Here is a 25,672-nt window from a genome sequence, read left to right as displayed (position 1 = left end):
CGTAATTTGATTGTTAATTTTTCTGAGAAGAAACTTACTGTGAGAGTTCAGCAGTTTCTTCATCATATATTTTTTTTCTCTCAGACAGTTCATCAGGCAGATACTTCACTATTAAATCTTCCAACAGCTGTGTGACACAGTACCTCCTATCTGCTAGATACTGAAAAACAATATTATTTTACATTCCAGTGCTTTTCTTCCTACAGTATAAAACAGGCAAAACAGTTTAACTTGATATAGTAAAGCCTTTATTACATATTTATACAGTCAGTTCTGAATTAATTTAATTAGTGAGGGGGACCATTACAATGGATGGTGCTAAACAGGTAAACCTGCCTGAGGCTTAACTCAAGAGCATTAAAGACACATACTTGCAACGTGAACCAAGTTCTGTATATAAGACCCTTGTCTTGCTATGATCATACACCTTTATTAGCAGCAGTCAGCGCTGCCCTGCCATCTCCCACACCAAAGGCCAAGTTCCATCTCACAGTACATGAGTATCTGAAACTACCATTTGAATTGAGAAACAAAAATAAGATAAGGAATGAAGAAAATGATGCATTTATTTGCCTTATTTAAGAAAAGCAAAACTACTCCTTTTTTGTCCCCCATTTCAGTGGCAGAGCTTCCAGGTAATTTTTCTTTCAGATTTTCCTTCCATTGTCATCCCACTATGACTAATGATCCCCTTATCAAGAGGCTGCTTTTCCTACGTGAGCCACCCTCTGTATAAAATGGTCCATTTGTGCCACTCCCTTAATACTCTGAACACTGCCACCCTCATGCATTTTTGTGTTATTCTCTCTTCCAACTGCCAAAAGCCATCTGACTATCCTTCAGGGTCTGGCTCCAATTCTACCTTTTGCATAAAGTGTTCCTTAGTTATTTTTTTGTCTCCCAAGAGTCCGTTACTTAACCCTTTACCATATAAAAGGCAGTTACCATACCCTGCACTATATTACATGGACAGGGATACATTATATCTCTGTAACTAAACTAAGAACTGCATAGGGCCAGGGACCAGGTCAGTGTGTGTGCAGGATTTTGGACCAAAAAAAAAAAAAAAAACCAGAAAAGCCCAATACCAATTTATAATAAAAGTAATGAGGAAAAACTCCTGGGAGACAATCACAAGATAAAGAGAAGCCAGCACCTTTTTCTCTGTAGATCCAGCAAAAAGTTTTGTCATTATCCGATGAAGTACAGAGCAGGAAATATGAATGGTGGGGAAATGGGTTATAGTAGTGGTTTTTACGGTTTAGCATGAACCAGGGCTTGTTAAAATGCAGACTGCTGAGCCCCACCCCAGGGTTTCTGATTTAGTGGCTCTGGGGTAGGGTCTGAGAATCTGTATTTCTAACAAGTTCCCAGGGGATAGTTTATTATAAAATTAATCAAATGACAGATACTATAAAAGCAGTTTCATTACCGTTTTCTATTAAATTAAGATGTTTCAAAATTTAAGACTCATGTATTAAATTTGGGAAATACAGCCTCTCTTACAGTACTGGTAAGAATCTATTTTTGTACATTACTCGGGACCTAGGCAATTTGGCAATTGGTTTTAATAAGAGTCTTATAAATATACGGCCTTTGATCCAGTAATTCTCCTCCCAAGAATTTACCCTAAGGAAAGAGTCAAAGACACAAACCACAGTGTCAAAAGACACAAACCACAGTATGCTACAACAAAACCAAACAACTTACATACCAACAACAGGAAAATGTTACACACCGGACTAGTATACTGCTACAAAAACCATGTCTTTAAAATGTATTCAGATGAAAAAATGAGCAAAATGAAATGACAAGTAGGAGAAGTAGAAAACTGGAGAGCATGTCAATTTTATCCTTGTAAATATATATATTTAGACTTTACCAATTATATTATACAGGGTGTCTTCAGGTCAGGACAAAGGATAAAGTTATTTTTAAACAGTATGTTATGTTTTTAAATAATATCCTTATTTTGTTTTCCTTAAAACTGAGAGAACTCTAAATTTAAAGCAATGTATCTAAATGTTAATCTGAAAAAAGCATAATAAATATATGAGTGTATCTAAAAACTCTGGAAAACCAGGAAAGACAGCATGTTTAGAGTACTTCAACTGAAAACACTGAGTATACTAGTTGAAATAACTAACAGACTCTTTAAGAAGGAAGTTTTTTTATCTTATGTTTCCTGACTTGAACATTGTTTATGTGGTTTTCTGTTTTACTACATGTAGGCTTGCTATGCTATAACAATACATACATGCCATATGATATCTGTACAGAGCTATGTTTTCTGTATAGGAAATAACTATTTTCCATAGCAAAATGGTTTTATCAATTTTTTAATTCATATTTGGAAGACACTTCTTTTCTTCAAACAATCCAGGGACAGAATCACTCTCCCTGATCAATGCTACCACTGCACCTGGAACTCAGAATTCGAAGGCTTTGGCCTCACCTTTGGGGACTTCAAGTCACTCAAGCACGACTGAGAGGGTGTTGCTCTCCCACTGGTTATGGAAGGTACCCACCTGAGATGCAGCTATTTTCCTAATGCAAGTGAATAGTGCTTTTCACTTCCTAGACAAGGAGGGACGTGGGAAACTGTGCCTCCCTCTCTTCTCGCCAGGCCACCTCTTTCTAGGGCTGTGCTGTCCAATGCGGTAGCCACTACTCACATGTGCCTACTAAAATGTAAATTAATTATAAGATTAAACAAAATTTTAAATACAATTCCTTCTACACATGTGGCTGGTAGCTACCATGTTGGACAGCACAGATACAGAGCATTTCCATCAATGCAGAAAGTTCTACTGGACACAGCTGCTCCAGATGTTAAGGGGATTGGATTAGACCTGAAATCTAGCCTAAAAATGGTGGTGGGAGGCAGGGCAGTTGGGCTTCCCCAATACTGTCATCATTAAAATTCAGTAGATTCCCGACCAGGTACTTGACCACACCTCCTTTGTTTAAAAAATTAAGTAAGAGGTCTTGGCCTTCAGACCCTCTCTGCTTTCTCCTCCCCTCTCCAAACTCACTTTTCTCTAACACTAGCATATGGGTAACAAAACAGAGTCCCTTTTGGCCACTCAGCATATACAATGTAATTTATTCTGAACCTATTAATCATTGCTATGGCTGAATAAAATCAAACCATGTTGCTACACTTAAGACCAATAAACAGATAAGCATAAAAATGTTTACCTCTTTTAAGCTTTCCTTACAAAGGGGACAGTATGGTGTGTGATCTAAACAACGCTCAAGACAATTCTTACAGAATGAATGTCCACAAGGGGTTGTTACTGGCTCAAAAAACAACCTGAAATCAACCAAAATACATGTTAGTTTTCACAATAAACTCCATTGGAAAAAGTGAACAAACTAATAATGGAACCATAACACTAATCTCTCTTTAGAGTAGAGGAGGAAGAAGGAGGGTCTGGTGGGCAGGAGGGGAGAGAAGGGGCAGTGATAAATACGAGTATATCCTCCTGAAGCGTTTAAAAGTTCACCATCCAGAGGTACCCTGCGCTGGGGGCCTGGAGCTGTACTAACATAACCACCACTCACATGTGGCTATGGCGCCCTTGAAGTGGGGCTGGTCCAAACTGAGATGTGCAGTGCATCTAAAATACACACCAGATTTCAAAGACTTAGTGCAAAATTAATGATGTAAACTATATCATTAATAATTACTCATTCATTTTTGTACAGATTCTTATTTTATCATCACTTTAAAATTGGTTTTCTTAACAAGATTATAAAAGCCTTACAAAAATAATCCACTAAATTACCACCACTGAATTCTAAAGAAATAGGAGGCTTAATATTCAAACAATATGGAAAAACTAATTTTTCTTACATTATAATTATTTCCTGAAACATGATACTTTGGAAGTTCCTAGAAGTACTGTTAGATGTATGGGTACTTCAGAAATCATCTGGGTCTAATCCCCTCGCCTCACAGATGAAGAAGCCAAGACTCAGAATTAAGGGACTTGCTCAGAAATACCTCTCATCACCCCTGGCCTGGTGTGGACAGTGCCGGGTGCTTTACACCGTTCCCTTGCCTCCAGCACAGTTTCTGTACCTGGAAAATGTTCTTTTTAAACTATCAGTCTTACAATTACAAGCATTCTGCATAATGGAAATCCTTATCCAATGTTATACACACAATACATCATTGTATTCTTACCCAAATCTAAAACCATGGAGTCTCAATGACAACATGTAGAGCTTTTATAGTACTTCACAATTCCCCAGATACTTTTTATATTTTAGTCATCTGATTCTTACAAGACTTCAGTATAGGCTATGCAAACCCTGACCCCACTTTCTAAGTACGGAGAAGCTAAATAAGGTTCAGAGATTACATTATTTGCCGAAGATGTGAAAGGGAAGCCTGGCACTAAAATTCGTATCTTTTGATTTTTAACCCACTGTTGTGTTACTTCACATTGCCTACGATTACAGAGTAGATTACCTTTATCTACTCTGTACTTTACATTAATATAAAATATTCATCTTTTATAAAATTGTACATACTTACCTCATGCAGAGAGAACACTCAAAATCTGAGACATCTATTAATTCTTCTGGGATGTCACCGTAAGTTAATGAAAACGTACAGACTTCATTGGGAGTTTCTATTAAAACAAAGAGATGGAGTTATCTTCTTTAGGAAGAAGTCTGAAGGCCATTCTAAATAAATCAATGTGTTTTATAGGAGTGTAGTGAAATTTTTACCTCCCTGTCTTTTCAGCTTATTTCTTCCATCTTCATTTACAATCACATCCTGGTCTAAGAGAGACAGCTTTCTTTTCAGCAGAACACCTTGCTCTTGAACAGAGAGTGAAAATTCTGAGGACACTCTTTTTAAACAATCCTCTCTGGCAGGCATGTCTGTCGAATTTATAGCCTGTGCTGACCGAGCATGGTTTAGGCTTCCTTTGACAGGCTCTGAAGTGACCTCTGCTATTTCTTCATTCTACAAAAAATACAACAAATAAGGGTAACTAACTGTATTTCTTTACTATCCTTATTCTCGCCAGAACCAAACTGAAATTTTGATGTCTTAAAATGTTCATTTTATTGTTCATTTAAACAGCACCAACTTTAAATTCTAAAACCCTGGCAAGTGAGTGATTTTTGCCAGTACTTAGATAGCCCTGGACATCAAGCTGGCTTACATCATAATAAGGTTAAAGCAGTTATGCTAATATAGTTCCTACTCCAAGGAAACTGAAATAAATACAATGTTCTGTATTTTCCAAGAGACTGAACGTTTTCTGACACTGAATGACCTAAATTTGTGATTAATGAGCATATACTTTACATAAAAGTTTTCAGTATAAAATAAAAGGCCATAGATGAAATTCTATTAAGACAATGCCTACTAGGTTGAAAGTACCTAAACGGATTGCCCATGATTATCTTTACTCACCCCCTTACCTGCTCTGGGCTAAGTTCACTGGCACAATGAGACTCTTCTATTACTGAAGGAAAACCAAAAGGTTTGTTTTTAATACACGGTAATGAACTCCAGGAAGAGTCCTTCAGGCCTTCTTTTAAGTTTTCAGGTGACAATAAATCACATAAAATCTGTAAGAGAAATATTATAAAAAGTAATGAAAACTATAAAATATTTGGTTGAGGATAATTTAATATAAAGTTACCTAATATTTAAGAATTTGGGGGAAATTTGTAGCAAATAACTTCATATGGAGTATAATCTACAAAAATATCAAATTACTATATCATACACCTAGAACTAATATAATATTCTGAGTCGGCTATCCATCAGTTTAAAAGAAAGAAAAGTTGTAGCCAACTTTATTTTTAATGAGCAGGGAAGGAACAGGTTAGGTAAAAAGCAGAACGTCCATATTGATTAAAAAGTCTTGCAAAACCAAGGTGTGCCTCAGTGGGGTCAAATCACCTCAAATAAATGATTCAAAAGGACGGCACGGGGTGGTGAGTTTGGTAGCCTGAGAAGGTACCCAAGGTAAAGGTTGACGTTTTATTGATTTTTTTACTTTAGCCACACCCCGAGGCATGTGGGATCTTATTAGTTCTCTGACCAGGGATCAAACCCGTGCCCCCTGAATTGGCAGCACGGAGTCTTAACCACTGGACGGGCAGGGAAGTCCAAGGTTGACATTTTAATATGAGGTTTGTAGAAAGAAGAGATCTTAAGAGAAGTGGAAAATATTACCTTTGAACATCAGTGAGTCCTATCCTGTCAAAATAGTTCATGGTTCATCCCAATGTATATTTTAAGGTGGACTTAAGAGTGTTTATGTGAACTTGGACCTTTAACTACTAAACTCTAAAATTCCATGTGTTTACACTGAATTTAGTTTCTCCCTGAACAAGTGACCTGCACAGTCAGTCACCACTGCCCAGCATTATTTGTGGCACCAAATGGCAGCTGTCTGATATGAGGCAGCTGCAGTATCAAAATCTTGGGTGCTTCTCTCAGGAATATGTCTACAACTCTCAAAGAAACGGGGGTGGTTAAGACGGAGGAAGAACCTGGCTACAAGGAAATGAGAGGGATTCACATGTTTGCTTGTCAAAACAAATTTTGTGTGTATATGTACAGCAGACGATTTCTTAAAGCCTCAGTTTGGAGGTTTGGCTTTTCAGCTGTACTGTCTCTCAATACACAAAAATCATAATTTTTCATGAGTCTTTACAATGTAACTAAAAAGGAAATATATATATAATGTAAACAAAAGTGTGTGTATCTGTATGTGCTCAAGCAACACCCCATCTAATGAACAAACATTTTAAAATTTGGGTATGGTTTTATATTTCCTGATTTTAAAAAAAGGTGTTAAACACACACCCATCCTAGAACACAGCAACTCCACTCCTAGGTATTTACTGAAGAGATATAAAAACATATGTCCACAAAATGACGTGTATAAGAATGTCCATAGCATCAACTGGAAACAATCCAAATGAAAATTGCCACTAACTGTGAATATCACAAACTGTGGTGTGTTCATACAATGGGATACTTGGTAAACAATCAAAAAGAAAAAAATTACTGGATGTATCTCAAAAACATTATGTTGAGCAAAAAAAGCCAGACACAAAAGAGTATATGCTGTATGATTCCATGTGTACGAAGTTCTAGAATAGCAAAACTATTCTATGGTGATAGAAATCTGAACGGTAGTTGCCTCTGCAAGCAGAGAGATTGGGAATTTGCTGGAAAGGAGATGAGGGAACTTTCTAGGATGATGGAAGTGTTCTATATCTTGATTGGGGTGCTGTTACGTGACTGTATAATTTCTCAAAACTCACTGAACTGTAAAATCCATGCATTTTATTGTATGTACATTATACCACAATTTACCAAAAAAAATACTGAGGAAAAATAAATATTTCAAGGCAGTAGGTATTTTGCATTCACCTGACCTTACTAACGAACAAACAAATATTTACAAAAGTATAAGGATATCCAGCAGCATGGAAAATGCAAAATCATACACCCTTAAAAAGTCTGCAATCTCACCAGGGCAATCACTCTAGCAGAACAGTCAGAAAACACACAACACACAACAGTAAACCATTTTTTGTTAAATCAGTGGGCTAGAACATGCGTGCAAACAAACCTTATAGAGGATATAGCAATGTTAGCTGTATTCATAAGGCATTTGGAATCTGAGAAAAATTTCAAAATTCTCATACTTCAAGGTACATAAGAATCTCCCAAGGTGCTTGTTAAACTATGCCCCAATTCCGGAGATTCTAATTCCAAAGGTCTGTGGTAGGGCCCAGGAATCTCTGTGTTTACCAGGCACCCGAGATGATTCTGAAAAAAAGCCACACTCTGAGAAACACTACGAAGGTAATAAATAATGTGGCATCTTTGGGGAGACATCGAGGGGAGCATCTCATGACAGGGCACTGAAATTATATTAGGGTAGATTTTCCCAAAACATTTTTCAAAGACTCTAGTCATCCCAGATGCTCTGTGGGTAAATCTGGCAAAAGCTGAATGCTGTTGTCATGCTAGCAAAGCAAAAACTCTTGACAAAATCCGAAGAAATCTGTTTGGTTCGACCCAATGTTTTCCAAAGTCATTTATTTGATCAGAGAACCCCCTTCCCTTTTTCCTTTTAATTAACACCTACTGACACATCGCTGAACAAACTTTGGAAAGGGATGTATGCAGTACTGAGAATATTAAGGCAAAACTAACTGAGTGGGGCAATACCACTGGCAACCACGGAAAGCAAGCAAAGTTGAGACCTGAAATGAAAGGCAAAGGAAGCCAATAAAAATTCCTGAGCAGGAACATCACGACAACAATGTTTAATTAAGGATGATTAGTCTGGCTCCCATGGAACAAACTATTAGAGAACATCTAAATTTAACTAGGCAAAAATAATGCATTTAACTATCTCTGAATGAAATGTTTTGATTTCGGTAAGAATTCAGTATGCTAATAAGTATATAAGCCTGAAAACTACTTGTCAAATTGCTACTGAATTTGACTTATGGACACTCCTTATGTTCTTACCCAAGATTCTAACTGGCATTTGTAAAAAGACCTGTGTCGTAGCCCTACCTTGAAGTATTATAGTTGGTAAACTGATTACCTTTTCTACTTCTAGCTTTGCAGGTGCGAAATCTTCATCAAGCGCTAAGCACTGAAGAAACAGTTGTAAGGCATCACCTAAAAAACCAGCATCGTGGAGGACTTTTCCTTTCCTGAAGTAGACCTTCAATAAAAGCACATATACATGACTTTTATGGATGGAATTGTTTTTTTAAAAAAATCAGTATCAAGGGGAAAACAAAAGAAAGTCTGCTTGGAAATACTCATTTTCAAACTCTGACTGACTGAGGAGGCCCAGGCATTCTAAAGGCATATTTACACCCTGCCCTGGAGAGGCACCTACAGGGGAGCTGAGGCCCAGAAAGTGACTTCAAAACCACATTTCTCATTTTATCCCTTCAGTGATAAGTCCAGAGGGTTCTTCCTTTTTAATAGTTGTAAAGCTGTCCGTACAATCATTTTCCCTCTTAACATTCATTGGACCTGTACTAACCAGTCATGCCATCATGGAATTTTGAATCATTTTCCTTATTAATTTATAACTTTTAGAGCATCCTTACTATACTGTCCTCAAAGGCACAGCTTTGAATGGAGGAAAAAGTCACATAAAAAAATGACTTCTAGCTTAAAGTATATGGGAGATGGACTAATTTGCCTTGGCAGTTTGATAAAAAGGAGAATTAGTAAACTGATTATATATTATATACATGCCACAAGTCCTTTTTTAAAACAGCATGGGCAAGGCAACCTCCTTTGACCCCATCTACCACAGTTAACCACAGCCTAATCATCCAGTTCCCATCACAATGCCTCAGTCAACTGTTCAGCCACAAGAACCCCTTCTCTTTCCGTTGATAAAACCTCCTCCATTGATAACCAGTTTGGATCCAGCTCTGCAATAGGGCCAGTTGTGTCTCTTTGAGGAAATGCTGTATATTAAAGTCTGTTTTTTTCTGTGCCTTGAATTCAGGTTGTTCTTTGGTTAGGAGACAAAGGTTTCTTACAGTTTAAAAAACTGTCATGATATTCATCCACTCAAAATATTGACCTTAGATTTCTAGAACTCTATATTTTATTTAAAGAATCACCCAATCCATTCCATTATAACTTATAACCATAACTGAATGCATATTCCCTGCAGTTGAAATTTGTAAATGTATGCAAATGTAAGACAGTAATTTTACCTCAGGCCAATTTGGCAGTTGAAAGAGAACTGCATTTAAATCTTCTATGGCTGCTTTAAACTCTCGCAGACCAGCATATGATTCAGCTCTGTAAATTTTCAGAGTCAAGTCGCTGGGCTCTGAAATAAATATACTATGAAGGTTTGATTATTTTTAAAAGATTATTGTATGACCCACAAAATACATCATACTAGATTACGAACTGACTCAGTGATTCTAGTCAGTAACCACCAAAGCAAAGGCAGTGAACCGAGCACTGTACAGGTGCAACCCAATAGTATGTTACGATTTATAATTTATATCAAATCCTTACGAGTAGATTATTTTAGTGGAGGAAATTATGCTTTTTAAAAAAACTGAAAATATTTTTATAATATGAATAATCATCCCTAAGAAAATGTTTGCTTAAAATAGGTCATTCTGTTAAAATTTAAAAGACTCATGTCTTAGATGTTTAGAAGATTTGCCTTTTTGTGGTAAATCTTACTTTTTTATACCAGTTTTGAAATCCTATTTATAAATGACCATATGTGTAACCAATGCACATGGGATCCCATAGTTACAAAGACTGACCAAGGCACAGTCTTAGGAAAGTACACAGTGATCCTGCTTCTGGAGGAAATGGGTTGATAAGACTCAGTTTTTTTAAGAGGAAAAACATTTTTAATTCCTGCCATTAGCAAAAATAGTATTGGACAGTCCCCAGACAGATTTAATTTCAAATATTTGAGGGAAAAGAACTTTGTTGATAATTTCACTATGTTCTCCATCACTACTTGAGAAACTAAACTAGTATCCAACTGCACTCAAAATTTCAGACGGTTCATTTATGATACTACAATCAATCACTACAGGTACACAGATTGTAAAACTGAAGTCTAGGCCAGAAACTAATTTTCAGTACATCTACAGATGACATAACTTGAGTCTTCTTTGAAAGCTATTCATCTTTGGAGGCTTCCAAAATGTATGCTTATAAAACAAAGCATTCATTGTGGGAAGGGTGTAAAGACCCATAATGCCTCATTTGAAAAACAAAATCTATAATAAAAGAAAACTCGTTAATAGCTCCCTGATTTACTCTAGATTTTTTTTTAAATTATTTATTTTTGGCTGCACTGGGTCTTTGTTGCTGCACGCAGGCTTTCTCTAGTTGCAGCGAGCGGGGGCTACTCTTCCTTGCGATGTGTGGGCGTCTCATTGTGGTGGCTTCTCTTGTTGCAGAGCACGGGCTCTAGGCACACGGGCTTCAGTAGCTGTGGATCATGGGCTCTAGAGTGCAGGCTCAGTAGTTGTGGTGCACAGGCTTAGTTGCTCTGCAGCATGTGGGATCTTCCCGGACCAGGGCTCGAACCTGTGTCCCCTGCACTGGCAGGCAGATTCTTAACCACTGCACCACTAGGGAAGTCCCTACTCTAGTTTTTAAATCATTGCTTTTCTACAGATAAATCTAGATTAAACAATTAAATTAGGCCTTTTTCAGTTGCTGGTCCTTGAGAACCCAAATTTTATTGTTCCCTCAGATTTATACCAATGAAAATTTTTCAAGAATAAAATTAATATTTCATGAAAATATTTCTTACTTCCTCAGTAGAAAAAGACACATGTGGCATATTACATCTTTTGTTTCTTAAAGCAATATAATTGTAAATCATTAACTTTGAACAAAAATGCATAGAAACTGAAAGCTCCATGTGATTACTCAATCAAGAATGAAGAGTCCAAGCTAGACCCTGAGGGGGTTTAAAAGATTTTACTTTATCCATGTCTTCGAGGAGCTTACAGTCTCATTAGAAAATTCTATTTTCTTGTGAAATGGCACCATGTGATCCTGATTTCACAAGCACAACTGGAGTTCGGGAAACAGAGCAATGTGTGCCAGACCCGTCCAAGGAGTAAGCAGTCACTACAGCAGCATCCAAACCCTTGAGCTGGAGAGGACGGCGACCAGGACGTGCACAGCTGGGTGCTTCCAACAGCATTCTTGGGACCCCGCCTGTGCTCCAGCACCTCCAGAGACAGGGGGTTCACGGTCACAACAAGCAGCCCACTCCACACACGGATCCCTCACTGGGCTTTTTATCTTCTCACATGTTGTTTTTTACAGCAAGTCCCCATGGCATGACACTTGACGCAGTACACATTCGGACCTCGTGAGTAACGCACCCTCTGATCAAGGCCTCGCTGCTCAGTGGTGCCCTTTACGCAGCTTCTCTAGGGCAGCACTGGGGAAGGGGAGGAGGAGATCTCCGCCTTTAAAGCACCCAGTCAATCTACAACGCTTCTCCCCTCTGAGGGAAGCAAGAAAGGACTGTGCCCCTCTCATCTCAACACAGAAGCACTCAGGCTATCCAGACTCCCTGGAAAGCTAGTGTCTACTGGGATTAGAAAAGAGGTGGACCCCATGAAGAGACGAGAAGAGGATCATATTTTAAAACTCTTGCTCCCCAAATCCTCATAGGTCATGTTTTTATTGAGAACTTCAAATGTCAATGGACTACATTTTTTTTTTTTTTTTGCGGTACGCGGGCCTCTCACTGTTGTGGCCTCTGCCTTGGCAGAGCAAGGCTCTGGACACGTAGGCTCAGCGGCCATGGCTCACGGGCCCAGCACCTCCGCGGCATGTGGGATCTTCCCGGACCGGGGCACGAAGCCGTGTCCCCTGCATCGGCAGGTGGACTCAACCACTGCGCCACCAGGGAAGCCCAAAGGACTACATTTGAATGACTCTGTTTGGGTGGGAAAAACCCCACCTCATCAATTGAGTTCACACTCTCCAATATGTTTTAAAAGAGATTAGGGCTACCCCACTTATTTCCTGCAGATCCTTCTTAATTCAAAAAAAGAGCCAAATGCACTAATTGGGGCCCTTCGAATATCCTAAGGATACAGAATGTCTGCCCTCCGTATCCACTTTTGCGAAAAAGGCAACTGAAAAAGAACGCCATCAGCCTGGCGTGTGTGTGATTAACTCAGGTGTGAAACAGGCGACAAACATTTACTGTCTGCTTCCTACCTGGCCCTGCCGACGCTGGAATGAACTAGTCACCTCACTGCATAGGCCACCAGGCGGGCCTGCCTCTCAGTCCACAGCTGCAGGTATGCAGTGCCTGGCACATTACAGACTCAATTTGTTGGAAAAATGAAGAAGTATAAAGATGGGGTCTGGGCTAAGTGTACTGAGCATGATTTAAATCCCACATCTAATTTTCTCATTCTACCTCCAGGTGCATCAAATTTCCAACAGCCTGCTGTGTTTTTCCTCAAGTTCAGTACACTTCTCACACCCCGCCCCCCAAACAAGGTGTCTGGTCACTATATTCTGTAACACTGACGTCCCAAGTCAAACTCTTAACCGTGGTCCATTTTATCTCCTCTAATATTTCCCAAATCCATCCCTGGTCTCTTCCAATCCTACTGCTAATCGCCTTAGTTTTGGCTTCCAGAATATCATTAAGACTATTGTAGCAGCTTGCTCACTGCACCCCCTGCCTCCAGTTTTACCTATATCCCCACCATCCACAGATGAATAGGCATTTAGCACAACATCCCAGTTTCTCCCTGCTTGGGTCCTGCCCACCTCTCCAGCCTTATTTCCCATCATTATGAGCCTCCCACTTGACTCCAACAAGACCTAGCTGCTCACTCAGCCCCATGCATGCCTTTCTACTCACATCTCCTCCTTTCTTCACAGAGCTTCCTCATCATTCTTTGTGAGACCACCTCAAACCAACTCCCCTCAGTCTGGATAACTTTTTCTAATCCAGTAAGACTCAGCTCACCAGTCTCTTCTCCAAGACGCTTTCCTTTGCGTCTGCTGCCACTCAGCATCCCATAAGGATTCAGAGCGTGAGGCTGGAAGCCAGACTGCCTGGGTTCAACTTCTGGCTCCTCCACTCACTCGCTGTGAACTGGGGCAAATTGGCAAACCCCTCTGTACCTCAGTTTCCTCAGCTATAAACTTGAGTTTTTGTCCACCTATGGTCAATTAATCTATGAAAAAGGAGGCAAGACTATACAATGGAGAAAAGACAGTCTCTTCAATAAATGGTGCTGGGAAAACTGGACAGCTAAATGTAGAAAAATGAAATTAGAACACTCTCTAACACCATACACAAAAATGAACTCAAAATGGATGAAAGACCTAAATGTAAGACCTGATACTATAAAACTTAGAAAATTGCAGCAGTATCTTTTTAGATCCACCTCCTAGAGTAATGGAAATAAAAACAAAAATAAGCAAATGGGACCTAATTAAACTCATAAACTTTTGCACAGCAAAGGAAACCATAAACAAAATGAAAAGACAACCCACAGAATGGAAGAAAATATTTGCAAATGAACAACTGACAAGGAATTAATCTCCAAAATCTAGGAACAGCTCATACAGCTCAATATCAAAAAAACAAGCAACTCTATCAAAAAATGGGCAGAAGATCTCAATAGATGGTTCTCCAGAGAAGACATACAGGTGCCCAGAGGCACATGAAAAGGCTAATTATTAGAGAAATGCAGATGAAAACTACAATGAGATATCACCTCACACCAGTCAGAATGGCCATCATCAAAAAGTCTATAGACAATAAATGCTGGAGAGGATGTGGAGAAAAGGGAACCCTCCTACACTGTTGGTGGGAATGTAAATTGGTACAACCATTATGGAGAACAGTATGGACGTTCCTCAGAAAACTAAAAATAGAATTACCATACCATCCAGCAATCCCACTCCTGGGCATATATTCAGAGAAAACGATACATACACCCCAATGTTCACTGCAGCACTATTTACAACAGCCGGGACAGGGAAGCAACCTAAATGTCCACTGACAGATGAATGAGTAAAGAAGATGTGGTACATACATACAATGGAATACTACTCAGCTATAAAAAAGAATGAAATAGTGCCATTTGCAGCAACATGGATTGACCTAGAGATGATCATACTAAGTGAAAGAAGTCAGAGAAAGACAAATACCATATGATATCACTTATATGTGGAATCTAAAAAAATGATACAAATGAACTAATTTACAAAACAGAAACTTAGAAATCAGACTTAGAAAGCAAACTTATGGTTACCAAAGGGGAAAGGTGGGGGGAGGGATAAATTGGGAGTTTGGGATTGACATATACACACTACTATATTTAAAATAGATTACCAACAAGGACCTACAATATAGCACAGGGAACTCTACTCAATATTCTATAATACCCTAAATGGGAAAAGAATTTGAAAAAGCATAGATATATGTATAAATGAATCAATTTGCTATACACCTGAAACTAACACATTGTTAATCAACTGTACTCCAATATAAAATAAAAAATTTAAGGCTTCCCTGGTGGCGCAGTGGTTGAGAGTCCGCCTTCCGATGCAGGGGACACGGGTTCGTGCCCCGGTCCGGGAAGATCCCACATGCCGCGGAGCAGCTAGGCCCGTGAGCCATGGCCGCTGAGCCTGCGCGTCCGGAGCCTGTGCTCCGCAATGGGAGAGGCCACAACAGTGAGAGGCCCGCGTACCACACACACAAAATAATCTACCCCAAAGGGAAGAACTGAACTAATTTTAGGCAGACTTTTTTTTTTTAAAACATCTTTATTGGAGTATGATTGCTTTACAATGTTGTATTAGTTTCTGCTGTATAACAAAGTGAATCAGCTATACGTACAGTATACGTATATCCCCGTATCCCCTCCCTCTCGCGTCTCCCTCCCACCCTCCCCATCCCACCCCTCTAGGTGGACACAAAGCGCCAAGCTGATCTCCCCGTGCGATGCACTAAGCACACTTCTTTAATGCAAAAATATACACAAAGAAGCAAAGGGCAAGAATTTAAGTTACGTGAGATGATTTTTTTTTCAGCTAATACAGTTATTTGATAACAACAACGAACTATGTACTGTTCTAAATAATTTACAACCTTCAGAACAATCCTATGTGGGTATAACACTGTCCATATTTTTATAGATAAAGAAACTGAGTACAGAGAGTTTAAGTAATTTGCCCAAGATCAAACAGCCCGTAAGTGGTGGATTCTAGATGCTACCTCCAAGCTGCCTGGCTCCAGAGTTCTTGCTGTTCGCCTCTATGCTAATAACAGGGGAGAGGGAGAGAGGGGAGGGGGGGAGGGAGGGAGGGGGAGAGAGAGAGAGAGGGAGAGAGGGGGAGAGGGAGGGAGGTAGGGAGGGAGAGAGAGGGAAGGAGGGATGGAGGGAGAGGGGGAGAGAGGGAGGAGAGGAGGAGGGGGAGGGGGAGAGAGAGAGAGTTAATGTGTGCAAAGTACTTAGAACAGGGCTTGGTATATTTTAAGCACTATTTTAAGTGTTTGCTATTATGATTGTGTTCCTTTACTGTTTGTGAGCAGCATTTACTTAATTTTAAAAATCTGTTTTTGAGCTCCCTCCAGTATTTACTGTCTCTGTATCCTCAAATCCTGGCTTTGATAAATGTTTGCTGAACCAGGGGAAATTCATTAAAATCTGTCCCCTTGAGCTCCTCAATTCATGCCCTCATTTTCTCTTCTCTTCAACCCAGTAATATTGTGAGTCATTAGGCAAATAAAAAGACTGAAATAAAATTCTGCTACAATGAGGAAACTAGTTTTAAGTTGTCCAAGGCCCCACATGGGCTGTGGAGGGAGAGTTCTCCAGAGTGCTGACTCCTCATCTGTTTTCCAGTACGTGATGGGTAGTAATAGGAGTGTACACATCATTTATTTCATCTTCAAGAAACTTGTTTTGAATAACAGAAGTTATAAAATATTTAAACTTTGAAAAATACAGAAAATTAAGAATTAAAAATCCTTTTCCCACCACAAAGAAATTCATTAAAATCTGTCCCCTAAAGTTCCTCACTTCATGCTCTCATGAATTGAGAAATAACCAGTATTGGCATATAACCTGTACTTTTTATGTTTGTGTAGATTACATTTTTAATGTACAGTTTTATAAAATATACCATATATACTGTGTATAATCTGCTTTTTCTGTCAATGTAATTATATCCACAAGATTTTTAATGGCTGCAAACTATTCCACTATGTATACCATCTATTTAAAAATTCCCTATTACTTCTAATTTTTGCTAATATAAAAATTCATTACTATATAGTTCTTTGCTATACTGCAATGAACATATATCTATAAGCTTTTACATATGAGTTTATTTCCTTATTTTCTATAAAGTTGAGTGACTGTGTAGGAAGTCATATAGATATACAGTCCTCAATACATTCTGCTCACCCTTCTTTTATAAAACTTTATTTTACACGCCCAGAAGCTGTGTATTTGTTTCCTAGGAAAACACAAATGAAAATAGCATCATTATTTTTTTTTAGCATCTTTATTTGGAGTATAATTGCTTTACAATGGTGTGTTAGTTTCTGCTTTATAACAAAGTGAATCAGTTATACATATACATATGTCTCCATATCTCTTCCCTCTTGCATCTCCCTCCCTCCCCCCATCCCACCCCTCCAGGTGATCACAAAGCACCGAGCTGATCTCCCTGTGCTATGGGGCTGCTTCCCACTAGCTATCTATTTTACGTTTGGTAGTGTATATATGTCCATGCCACTCAGCATCATTATTTTAATGTGCATTTTTTCAGTGAGTTTGACCTTTAAAACTATTTATTGGCTATTTGGATTGTTCATGTGTAAGTATTCCTCTTGAGTGTCTTTTTTCTTGGATATTTATATGTTGAGCTGTTTCAGGAATTCCAATGGCTAACTGAAATACCAAATTTCTTTGCTTCTATTTCTTTGTCACGTTCAGTACGGTAGAACTTGGTTATCACAGTTAAACTAAGAGCTGCCAATTGACAAGTTGTTAGTGACTGATTAATAAAGTCCAGGAATAGTAGTCTGGCATACTAATTAAAATCATAACCATTGGATTCAGAAGATCTGGCTCCAGATCCACTTTGGACAGTTTACCTAACTCTTTGAACCTCAGTCTACTCACCTATAAAATGCTGGCGATACCTACATCTTAAGACTGTTTTGTGGACTAAATAAGATAGTGCATATTAACGGTTAACATAGTGCCTGGCACAAGAGTGTTCAATAAATAAGTTACTGTTAATATTACAAAATATTTCAAAACAAGCTGATTGATAAATGAGATTAGCTCTTGATACAAGGTATTAGAAAAGTATTTTCTACCTCTTTTACCCAAATAAACCTTAGCTGGATGAGAAATATCTTTAGGGATCAGTAACGCAGGTTGGACAAAAGGAGGGGAAGCAAAAAAGAAAAAAGAAAATGATGATCTTATCCTACCAAAGAAAAAAACTGAACAGAAACTTCTGCCTTGCATTTTATAGTTCTCTTAAGTCATTCACCTTCTATAGTAAAACATAACAATTTTGAAAAGTATCTTTACAATGTAAGAGGCAGAATACTATACAAATTTGTTAAAAATTATACTTGAATATATCTAAGCCTCTTAGAAATATTCCACTAAATAGAAAAACAATTCCGAATAAACCAAAGGTTAATATAAAAATAATGAGAAATCTATGATAACTGAGTTTTGATAAATCTTTCATCATTTGACGAATTAAAAAAAAGTAAAAACATGGAAATTATTTAAAACACAGCACTTAAGGGTTATTTATATACCCCCCTTTTCATCTGTAACAATAAGAATAAGCTGTTATAACTGATCTTTATAGTAACCCTGAGGCACTGCAAAAATCCTTCAAGTGACTTCTGAATTAAAGGAAAGATGAATCACAGATATACTGGATATAGGCTCAGTTTGTTAGAAATCAGTTAAGCAATAAGCCCCTTTTCTGGTGATTTTCAATACTGTAAATACCAATTTGCTGCAATTTTAAAAGAAACAAGAAATACAAACTTTATAAGGACAGGGACTTGATTTTGCTCACCTCTGTATTTCCAGCATCTAAAACAATGCCTAGTATGCAGTAAGCACTGAACAAATACTTGTTAAATTAATAGCAAGAACACCTAAGATTTATGTTTTATATGCTAATTTTTAAAATCAACTTCAGTCTTAGAAGCAATATTCACATGCCCAATTTCTGCTTTCAGTTGCAACTCAGTTGCTTGCTTGCCTTTAAAAAGTCTCTTAAAATTCTTGGAGCTCTTTTCTTCAGTTCTAATTTGGTTACTTATTTGCCTTAAAAAAAGTCACTTAAAATTCTTGGAGCCCTTTAATCTGTGAATTAGGGGTACTAATACATGCTCTCCTATCTCGCATGATCTTTTGTAAGAATCAGTTAAGATAATGGAAGTGAAAATACTCAGTGAAGTATAAAGCACCATATAAATGTCAATGTTTACTGTTTCAGGTACTTTGCAGAATAAGTTAGGGCATATATAAGTTTACTGATGAATTAAATTCAAATCTCTTCATGTTAACCTAGTTGACTAAGATATTAAAAACCCTTTACATTTTCTTTAAATGTATTCAGTATCTACCTATAATTTGACTTACCTTTTTATAACGAAAGCCTTGCAATGTCTATATTTTATTGATGTATGCTAAAATGTTACTACTAATTAACATATGCAGGCGAGAATCAGGATTTAACCCTCACTCTGGTAATATTAATGTGGTAGAGAGAAAAGAGCAGGACTTGACATTATAAGATTTAGATTTCAATTTTAGCTAAATCACCTTCTTGCTGGAGCACAAATTTTACATTTTAAAAATATTTTAATTTTTACTGAGTATTTATCCATCAGGCACCATTCAAAGCACTTCACCTGTTTTGACTCTTAATTCTCACAACAGCCCTAGGCTGTTGTTATGGTTGCTATCTTTCTATGAGGTAGACACTATTTTCACTTTTCAGATAAGGAAAGCAAAACAGGGAGGTCAAACACAGGCCCAAGGCCAGAGAGCAGGTGGATGCCGCGCTGTGATTCAAACCCAGGTCATCAGACACCAGCATGCACAGCTCTAACTACTAGGCTGTACTGCATTCTCTAACCCTATGTGTCTCAATTTCCCTCTGAGGATAATGGTACTCCACAGGATTCTTTATGACAATGAAATGACAAAGAATTTAAAAATACTTGGTAATAGTCAAGGACTACATAATTAATATTCAAAACAAAACCTTCCTTCTCCAAGTATTTCAAATAAAATATTCTCCTCCTTACGACTTTTATTTTTTTTTAACCAGTTCAAACTGTAAATTATACTGTTCTGTTGGTGTTCTTTTGGGGGGGAGAATGGCAAGTCAGGGTAAAAATTCATTAAAAATAAAAGGAAGAGGGACTTCCCTGGTGGCACAGTGGTTAAGAATCCACCTGCCAATGCAGGGGACACGGGTTTGATCCCTGGTCGGGGAAGATCCCACATGCCGTGGAGCAACTAAGCCCATGTGCTACAACCACTGAAGCCCACAACTACTGAAGCCCGCACGCCTAGAGCCAATGCTTCGCAAGAGAAGCCACTGCAATGAGAAGCCGGCGCACCACAGTGAAGAGTTAGCCTCTGTTTACCGCAACTAGAGAAAGCCTGCGCGCAGCAACGAAGACCCAACACAGCCAAAAATAAGATAATAAAAACAAAAAGGGAAAAAATCTTTATTGAAAAAAAATAAAAGAGAGCACAGCAAAGTTGCATTATTTCAAAAGACTCTTAAGTATAAAGGTTCAATGCAGAAAAGACTTACATAATATCCTTGAATACTAAAAAGACAAAGTTATGAAACATCTGAGAGTTAATACCAAAAGATCAATGGATTAAATGTTATCTAAATATATTTCAGTTCAACAGAAACTTATGTAATCTCAATGGGAACGTTCTGATTTTGGCAAAGGTTTTCTAACTTTCCTTTCTTGTTGACAGGGATTAAATTTGGATGTGTGTGGGCTAACTGTAGACTAGATTATTTTTTCTAGTTAATAGTATTTGTTTCATTGTAAGAATTATACGAAGAAATTATAGTGAAGGTCTTTTTCCATTGTTAACAATAATGAAAGTATCTTAAGTAACTACAGCTGTATAATTATATAAATACATTTCAAATGCCTGGCTCTCAAAAATTTAAAGCTTAACTCTACAAGTACATTTATAACTCTACTAAACCTTTTTTATTTATGCCCATAAACTGTTAAATACATAATATTTGTACTTTACCAACTATAATTTGTTAGCTCTAAGATTTTTTCCCTCCTACTTTGCACTAAAAATTCAAAGGATGAAAAAAGTTATCCTCATTAGTACCATTCAGACACATTTTTGATTATGGAATTAATGATTTTTGAAAGACCTAAAAATGAGGGGAAAACAGACTGATGAGGTGAAAGTCAGGAGACTTGGGTTCTAGTCCTGCTAAAGTAGAATTAAGCAGCTGAGTGGACAGAATTCCCACATGCAGGCTATGCAAACTGAAAAAAGGAGAAAGAATAGATCTTTCAGTCTTTTTCTGTTAAAAATAATATCCTCAACTCCAGGCCCCAAATCTTCTTTAATTAAAAGATTATTGGTCATAGAACATTAAGCTAAATCTTAATTAGTAAATGTACTCCGTGTTCTTCCATGGATTAGGACCTGAATTCTTACGAAATGCCTAATTTAAGAGGTCAAACCACTAAATCAGTGGGAGTTAATACTGAACAGGGCTGTCAGTAAGTTTCATCCTTTATTTTACACTAGTGACAAAAAAATTCCTTGGAAATTTATGTTAAACATTTTCATTGGATGAGTTATACCGGTAGGATGAACCCTGGTTCAACATTTAGGAGGAATGGAGGACATGGTGTTGCCTCCACAATCAGCTGGCTGTGTGTGACTGTGGACAAGTCATTTCACTGCTGCAGCTTCTGCTTCATTTAAAAAATGAGGACCAGGCTTCCTTGGTGGTGCAGTGGTTAAGAATCCACCTGCCAATGCAGGGGACACGGGTTCGAGCCGTGGTCCGGGAAGATCCCACATGCCGCGGAGCAACCAAACCCGTGTACCACAACTACTGAGCCTGCGCTCTAGAGCCCGCGAGCCACAACTACTGAGCCCACGTGTCACAGCTACTGAAGCCTGCATGCCTAGAGCCCATGCTCCGCAACAAGAGAAGCCACCGCAGTGAGAAGCCCGCGCACCGCAGCGAGGAGTGGCCCCCGCTCGCCGCAACTAGAGAAAGCCCGCGCGCAGCAACAAAGACCCAGTACAGCCAAAAATAAATAAATAAATGGAAAAAAAAAAAAGGAGGACCATGTCCTAGATGGTCTGTACTTCACCATTCATACTCTATTCACCCAGAGAGGCTGAGTTGTATTGGAATTTTGCATTCCAAATAGTTCTCTTTTGTTTTGGATCTATCATTCTATTTTATAACTGCTACTCCCATAAAGATACTGAAAATATGCCAAGTTTGTGCTTTGAACTCTAAAGGTATTAAACAGCTCAACACAGTTAACTAGCTCAAAGTGACTGGGCACTTAGTGTAAAAGACCTACAACAAGATACTTTGTTACAGTTTATAAATGCACCTCATACTTAGCATCAGTTTATATTCTGGAAGTCTGTTTTCTTGGGGATTATTTCCCCAAGTGTTATTCCATGCCTGTACAGACCTTAGTCTTGAAACATCCTTACTTAACACAAGGCTTAACAGTGACAAAATTGACATTTGGGGCCTGATCTTTGTGTGGGAGATTGTCCCGTGCATCGCCGGATGTTGAGCAGCATCGCCGGCCTCTACCCACTAGATACACTAGCACCACTCCCACATGGGGTGGCAACCAGAAATCTCCCTAGATATTGCCCCAGATAATGTCCCCTGGGGCTGGGGGGCGGGCAGTAAAATCCGCCTGGTAGAAAACCACCGAATTAAAGAACAACTCTTAATTTTACACAGCGAACTAACTCCGGCAACGTCCCTTTCCACAGCCCAAAAAGAAAAGTGCTAGCCTAAGTTAGGAGGCCGAAACTGCTTCTTGGAGGCGAAGAAACAGACAAAAGATCTTCAAGGCCTTTTCCCCACAGCTTGATCAAGAGGGAAAGGGAAACAAGCGTGGCAACGAACTCGATCAGAGGCTGACTCTTTATCTTTACCGTGAACTAGGTGTTTTCGAAAGTAAGCACACGTGTGCTTCTGAAATAAGCACGCCCTGACACACACAGGGGGAAATCATCAAGAGGAACCAGGTCGGCAGGCATTTTCAGCTAAGACTGGAACAACCCGGAGCAACCTCCGCAGCCCGGCGGCCCACGGGGCCTCCGGGTGCGGGGTGCGGGCGCCGAGCTCCTGCCACGCCCACCGGACGTCACCCGTTACACAACGCCCCCCGCCCCCCGCTTATGCAATTCTGCCTCCAGCGGTTTCCAATTGCCCCGGTGACTTTTGTGGGAGACCAAGGTATACGTTGCACACCCAGCCTCGTCTGGGGATCCTCTCCCCGCCCCGGCTGGCGTCTCCCCGTGGCGGACCCGGCCCGGCCCGAGCGGCCAATTACCGGAAAGAGCGCGGCAGGAAGAGAACAGCCGCTCAGGCTCGCCCAACTCCCTCCCCATCCCGCGCTCGGGCGGCCTCGCCCGGCCACCCGCGCCGCGCCGCTCCGCTCCACTCCGGGCGCGCCCGCCACAGCGCCAGGCCGCAGCGGAGGGAACCCCGCGCCGCGTCACAGTCGGCTCGAGGGCGATCCCCACTGTGACCGAAGCACCCTGGGGCGCCGCCCCCTCCCACACCCTCCAGGACCCCGAGACCCGACCCACGAGAGGCAGCCGGCCTCGGGAAGCCTCCCGGGGGCGTAGACGAGTTCGTGGCCGCCCGCCCGTCGGGGAAAGGAGGGTGGGGTCGCGGGGCCCGCGCGGTCACCTGTTCGCAGCTCCTCGCAGGCGGCGGCCAGGGCCTCCCGGTAGCGCCCCTGGTGCAGCAGCTCCCCGAGACGCCCGGCCGCCCGGGCTCTCTCCCGCTCGCCCGGGAACCACTTTTCGGCCAGGTGGTTGAGAACGACGCTGGTCCTGAAGCCCGAGGCAGCGATGGCGGCGGCCAGAGGCGGCGGCCGCGGGGAGGTCCCCTCAGCATCAGCGGCCGCGGCGGGCGGCAGCCGGTCCCGGCAGAGGCGACAGCGGGCGCGGAGCTCTCTCCGCAGGCAGCGGCGGCAGTAGCTGTGGCCACAGGCCACGGTCACCGGCTCGCTCAGGAAGCCCCGGCAGCCCAGGCAGCTGAGCAGCCCGCCGGCGCCGGGGTGGGCGCCCTCCGCCGGGGTCGCGCTCCAGCCCAGCCCGTGGCGGAGCCGGTAGTTGAACACCAGGCAGTCCACCAGGGTACCGAGGCACTCGGGCCTGACCGGGGCCCCGCGGCGCAGCGCCGCCGCGTACGCCTCCAGCGCTCCCTTCAGGTGGCCGCCCAGCGCCAGCAGCTCGCCCCGGCGGAGCAGCAGCTCCCAGCGCTCCGACTCCGCGGCCGCGCGCTCCAGCCGGTCGCCGCCGCCGCCCACTTCCCAGAACCGGCCCCGGCTCCGCGGCCGGGGATCCGCCTCCTGGCTCTCTCCCTGGGAGCTCCTCGCTACGACCGGAGAAGACATGGCCCGCAAAGGGTTGCTCCGCCGCCGCCGCCCGCCGCCACGGTCCCGGAGCCTCCGGGGCGCGCGGCTCCGCACGCTGCCCGCGAGCAGGGGGGCGTGGCGCGCGGACACAGCGGGGCGGCGCGCGCCCGGGAAGCCCCGGGGGCGGGGCCTGGCGGGCGCGGGCGGGGCGGGACCGGGCTGCGCGGAGGCGCCCGGGACTCCCCCGCACTCTCCCCCCCCAACCCCCGCCCCGCGACCGGGTCCCCGAGGATCCTACCGCCTGTCCAGCCCCTCCCGAAGCCCCTCCTGGCGGGAGACGCGAGGTCAGATGATCTCCCAGCGGGGATCTAATTGGCTTCTCCGGAAGAAGGGCCTGGCTTGTAACCGAACAAAGCCCGAAGGAGCCCAGACCTCCCTCGCCCCACTGGTATCTCCGTCGGACGACCCCGCACCTGCCGCGGACTCTCCCCTAATCCCTGCTTCGTGGGTGCTCTCCTGCCGGGCAGCAGGCTTCGCGGGACTGAGGCCCAAACTGCCCACCCTTCCCGGACATAAACGCCCACCTGAGTGGGGACCCGCCCCCTCTTCCTGGCCCCTGGGAGCCTCCCGGTGTAGTGTAGGTGCTCATCTGCGTTTTCTCTAGTTTATGCCCAAGTTACAGATGGACACGTAGAGGCAGAGGGCTTAGGAACGCGCAAAGTTAGTCTGATGACTTTGTGACTCCCCAAGTCTAGAGTAGGTCAACTTTAGGAACAAAATAACTCTACTCACCTACCTGACGCGACTCCCTCCAGAGTGTAAGACAGTTTTCCCTGGTGCCAAATTACTGCTGCTTTTCTGGTTTAACCCCGCCCCCCCACCATCTCGAGGGAGGAGGCCCACAGGTTCCTCTCCACATCTCATTTACTGCCCAACAGCTGGCTAAGGCCTATATTTGGCATTTTTAAAGAGAAAACACCAGGTGAATGCTTTTTCACAGGAAAGTCATATCACTGCAACCCAAGCAAGGTCTGCAGTTTTGCCCACAGAAGAGAAGGAAAATGATCTGGTTTTTGTATAATGGGTTATATTTCCTTTAAACTTGGTGGTAGCGGGTTTAAAGCTCTCCGTTGGAAATATTTATAGATTTGATTATAAGGTACTAGATTGTTAATGCTGTCCTTTTTCAAATGGTTAGAAACAATGGCCCAGAGAGGGAAAGTTATTTGCCCAAAATCACACAGCTAATAATATACAAACGTTTTAAGATCACTTTACTCGCATTCCACTATTATTAGATCTTAGATAAAAATATTTCACATGAGATTTTCAAAACGGAGCTAAAGGGACTCAACCTGAGCATACTATGTATGAAACTGGCTAACGTTTAATCAACATCCCTCTTTACAGAGAACAGGCAGTTAGGCTCAAAACTGCTTTGAGTT

The 25,672-nt window shown here is 41.4% G+C and overlaps 1 protein-coding gene across 1 annotated transcript in view; it reads right to left on the bottom strand.

The window, feature by feature from the left end:
- LONRF1 (LON peptidase N-terminal domain and ring finger 1) overlaps positions 1-24,266 on the bottom strand; it is a gene marked incomplete at its 5' end in the record, with an annotated part of 45,764 nt that extends 21,498 nt beyond the window's left edge. The window contains 8 exons of the mRNA XM_082680509.1: positions 39-160; positions 3,202-3,316; positions 4,547-4,643; positions 4,744-4,984; positions 5,449-5,598; positions 8,613-8,735; positions 9,757-9,875; positions 23,555-24,266. Coding sequence (XP_082536635.1) covers positions 39-160; positions 3,202-3,316; positions 4,547-4,643; positions 4,744-4,984; positions 5,449-5,598; positions 8,613-8,735; positions 9,757-9,875; positions 23,555-24,266 — 1,679 coding nt within the window. The remainder of the gene's footprint in view (positions 1-38; positions 161-3,201; positions 3,317-4,546; positions 4,644-4,743; positions 4,985-5,448; positions 5,599-8,612; positions 8,736-9,756; positions 9,876-23,554) is intronic.
- Positions 24,267-25,672: the final 1,406 nt, after the last annotated feature.

The sequence above is a fragment of the Grampus griseus genome, assembly GCF_964374135.1.
Source record: "Grampus griseus genome assembly, chromosome: 21".
Lineage (NCBI taxonomy): Eukaryota > Metazoa > Chordata > Mammalia > Artiodactyla > Delphinidae > Grampus > Grampus griseus.
Note: the sequence above shows the minus strand (reverse complement) of the source record. Positions and strands in the feature narration are given on the sequence as shown.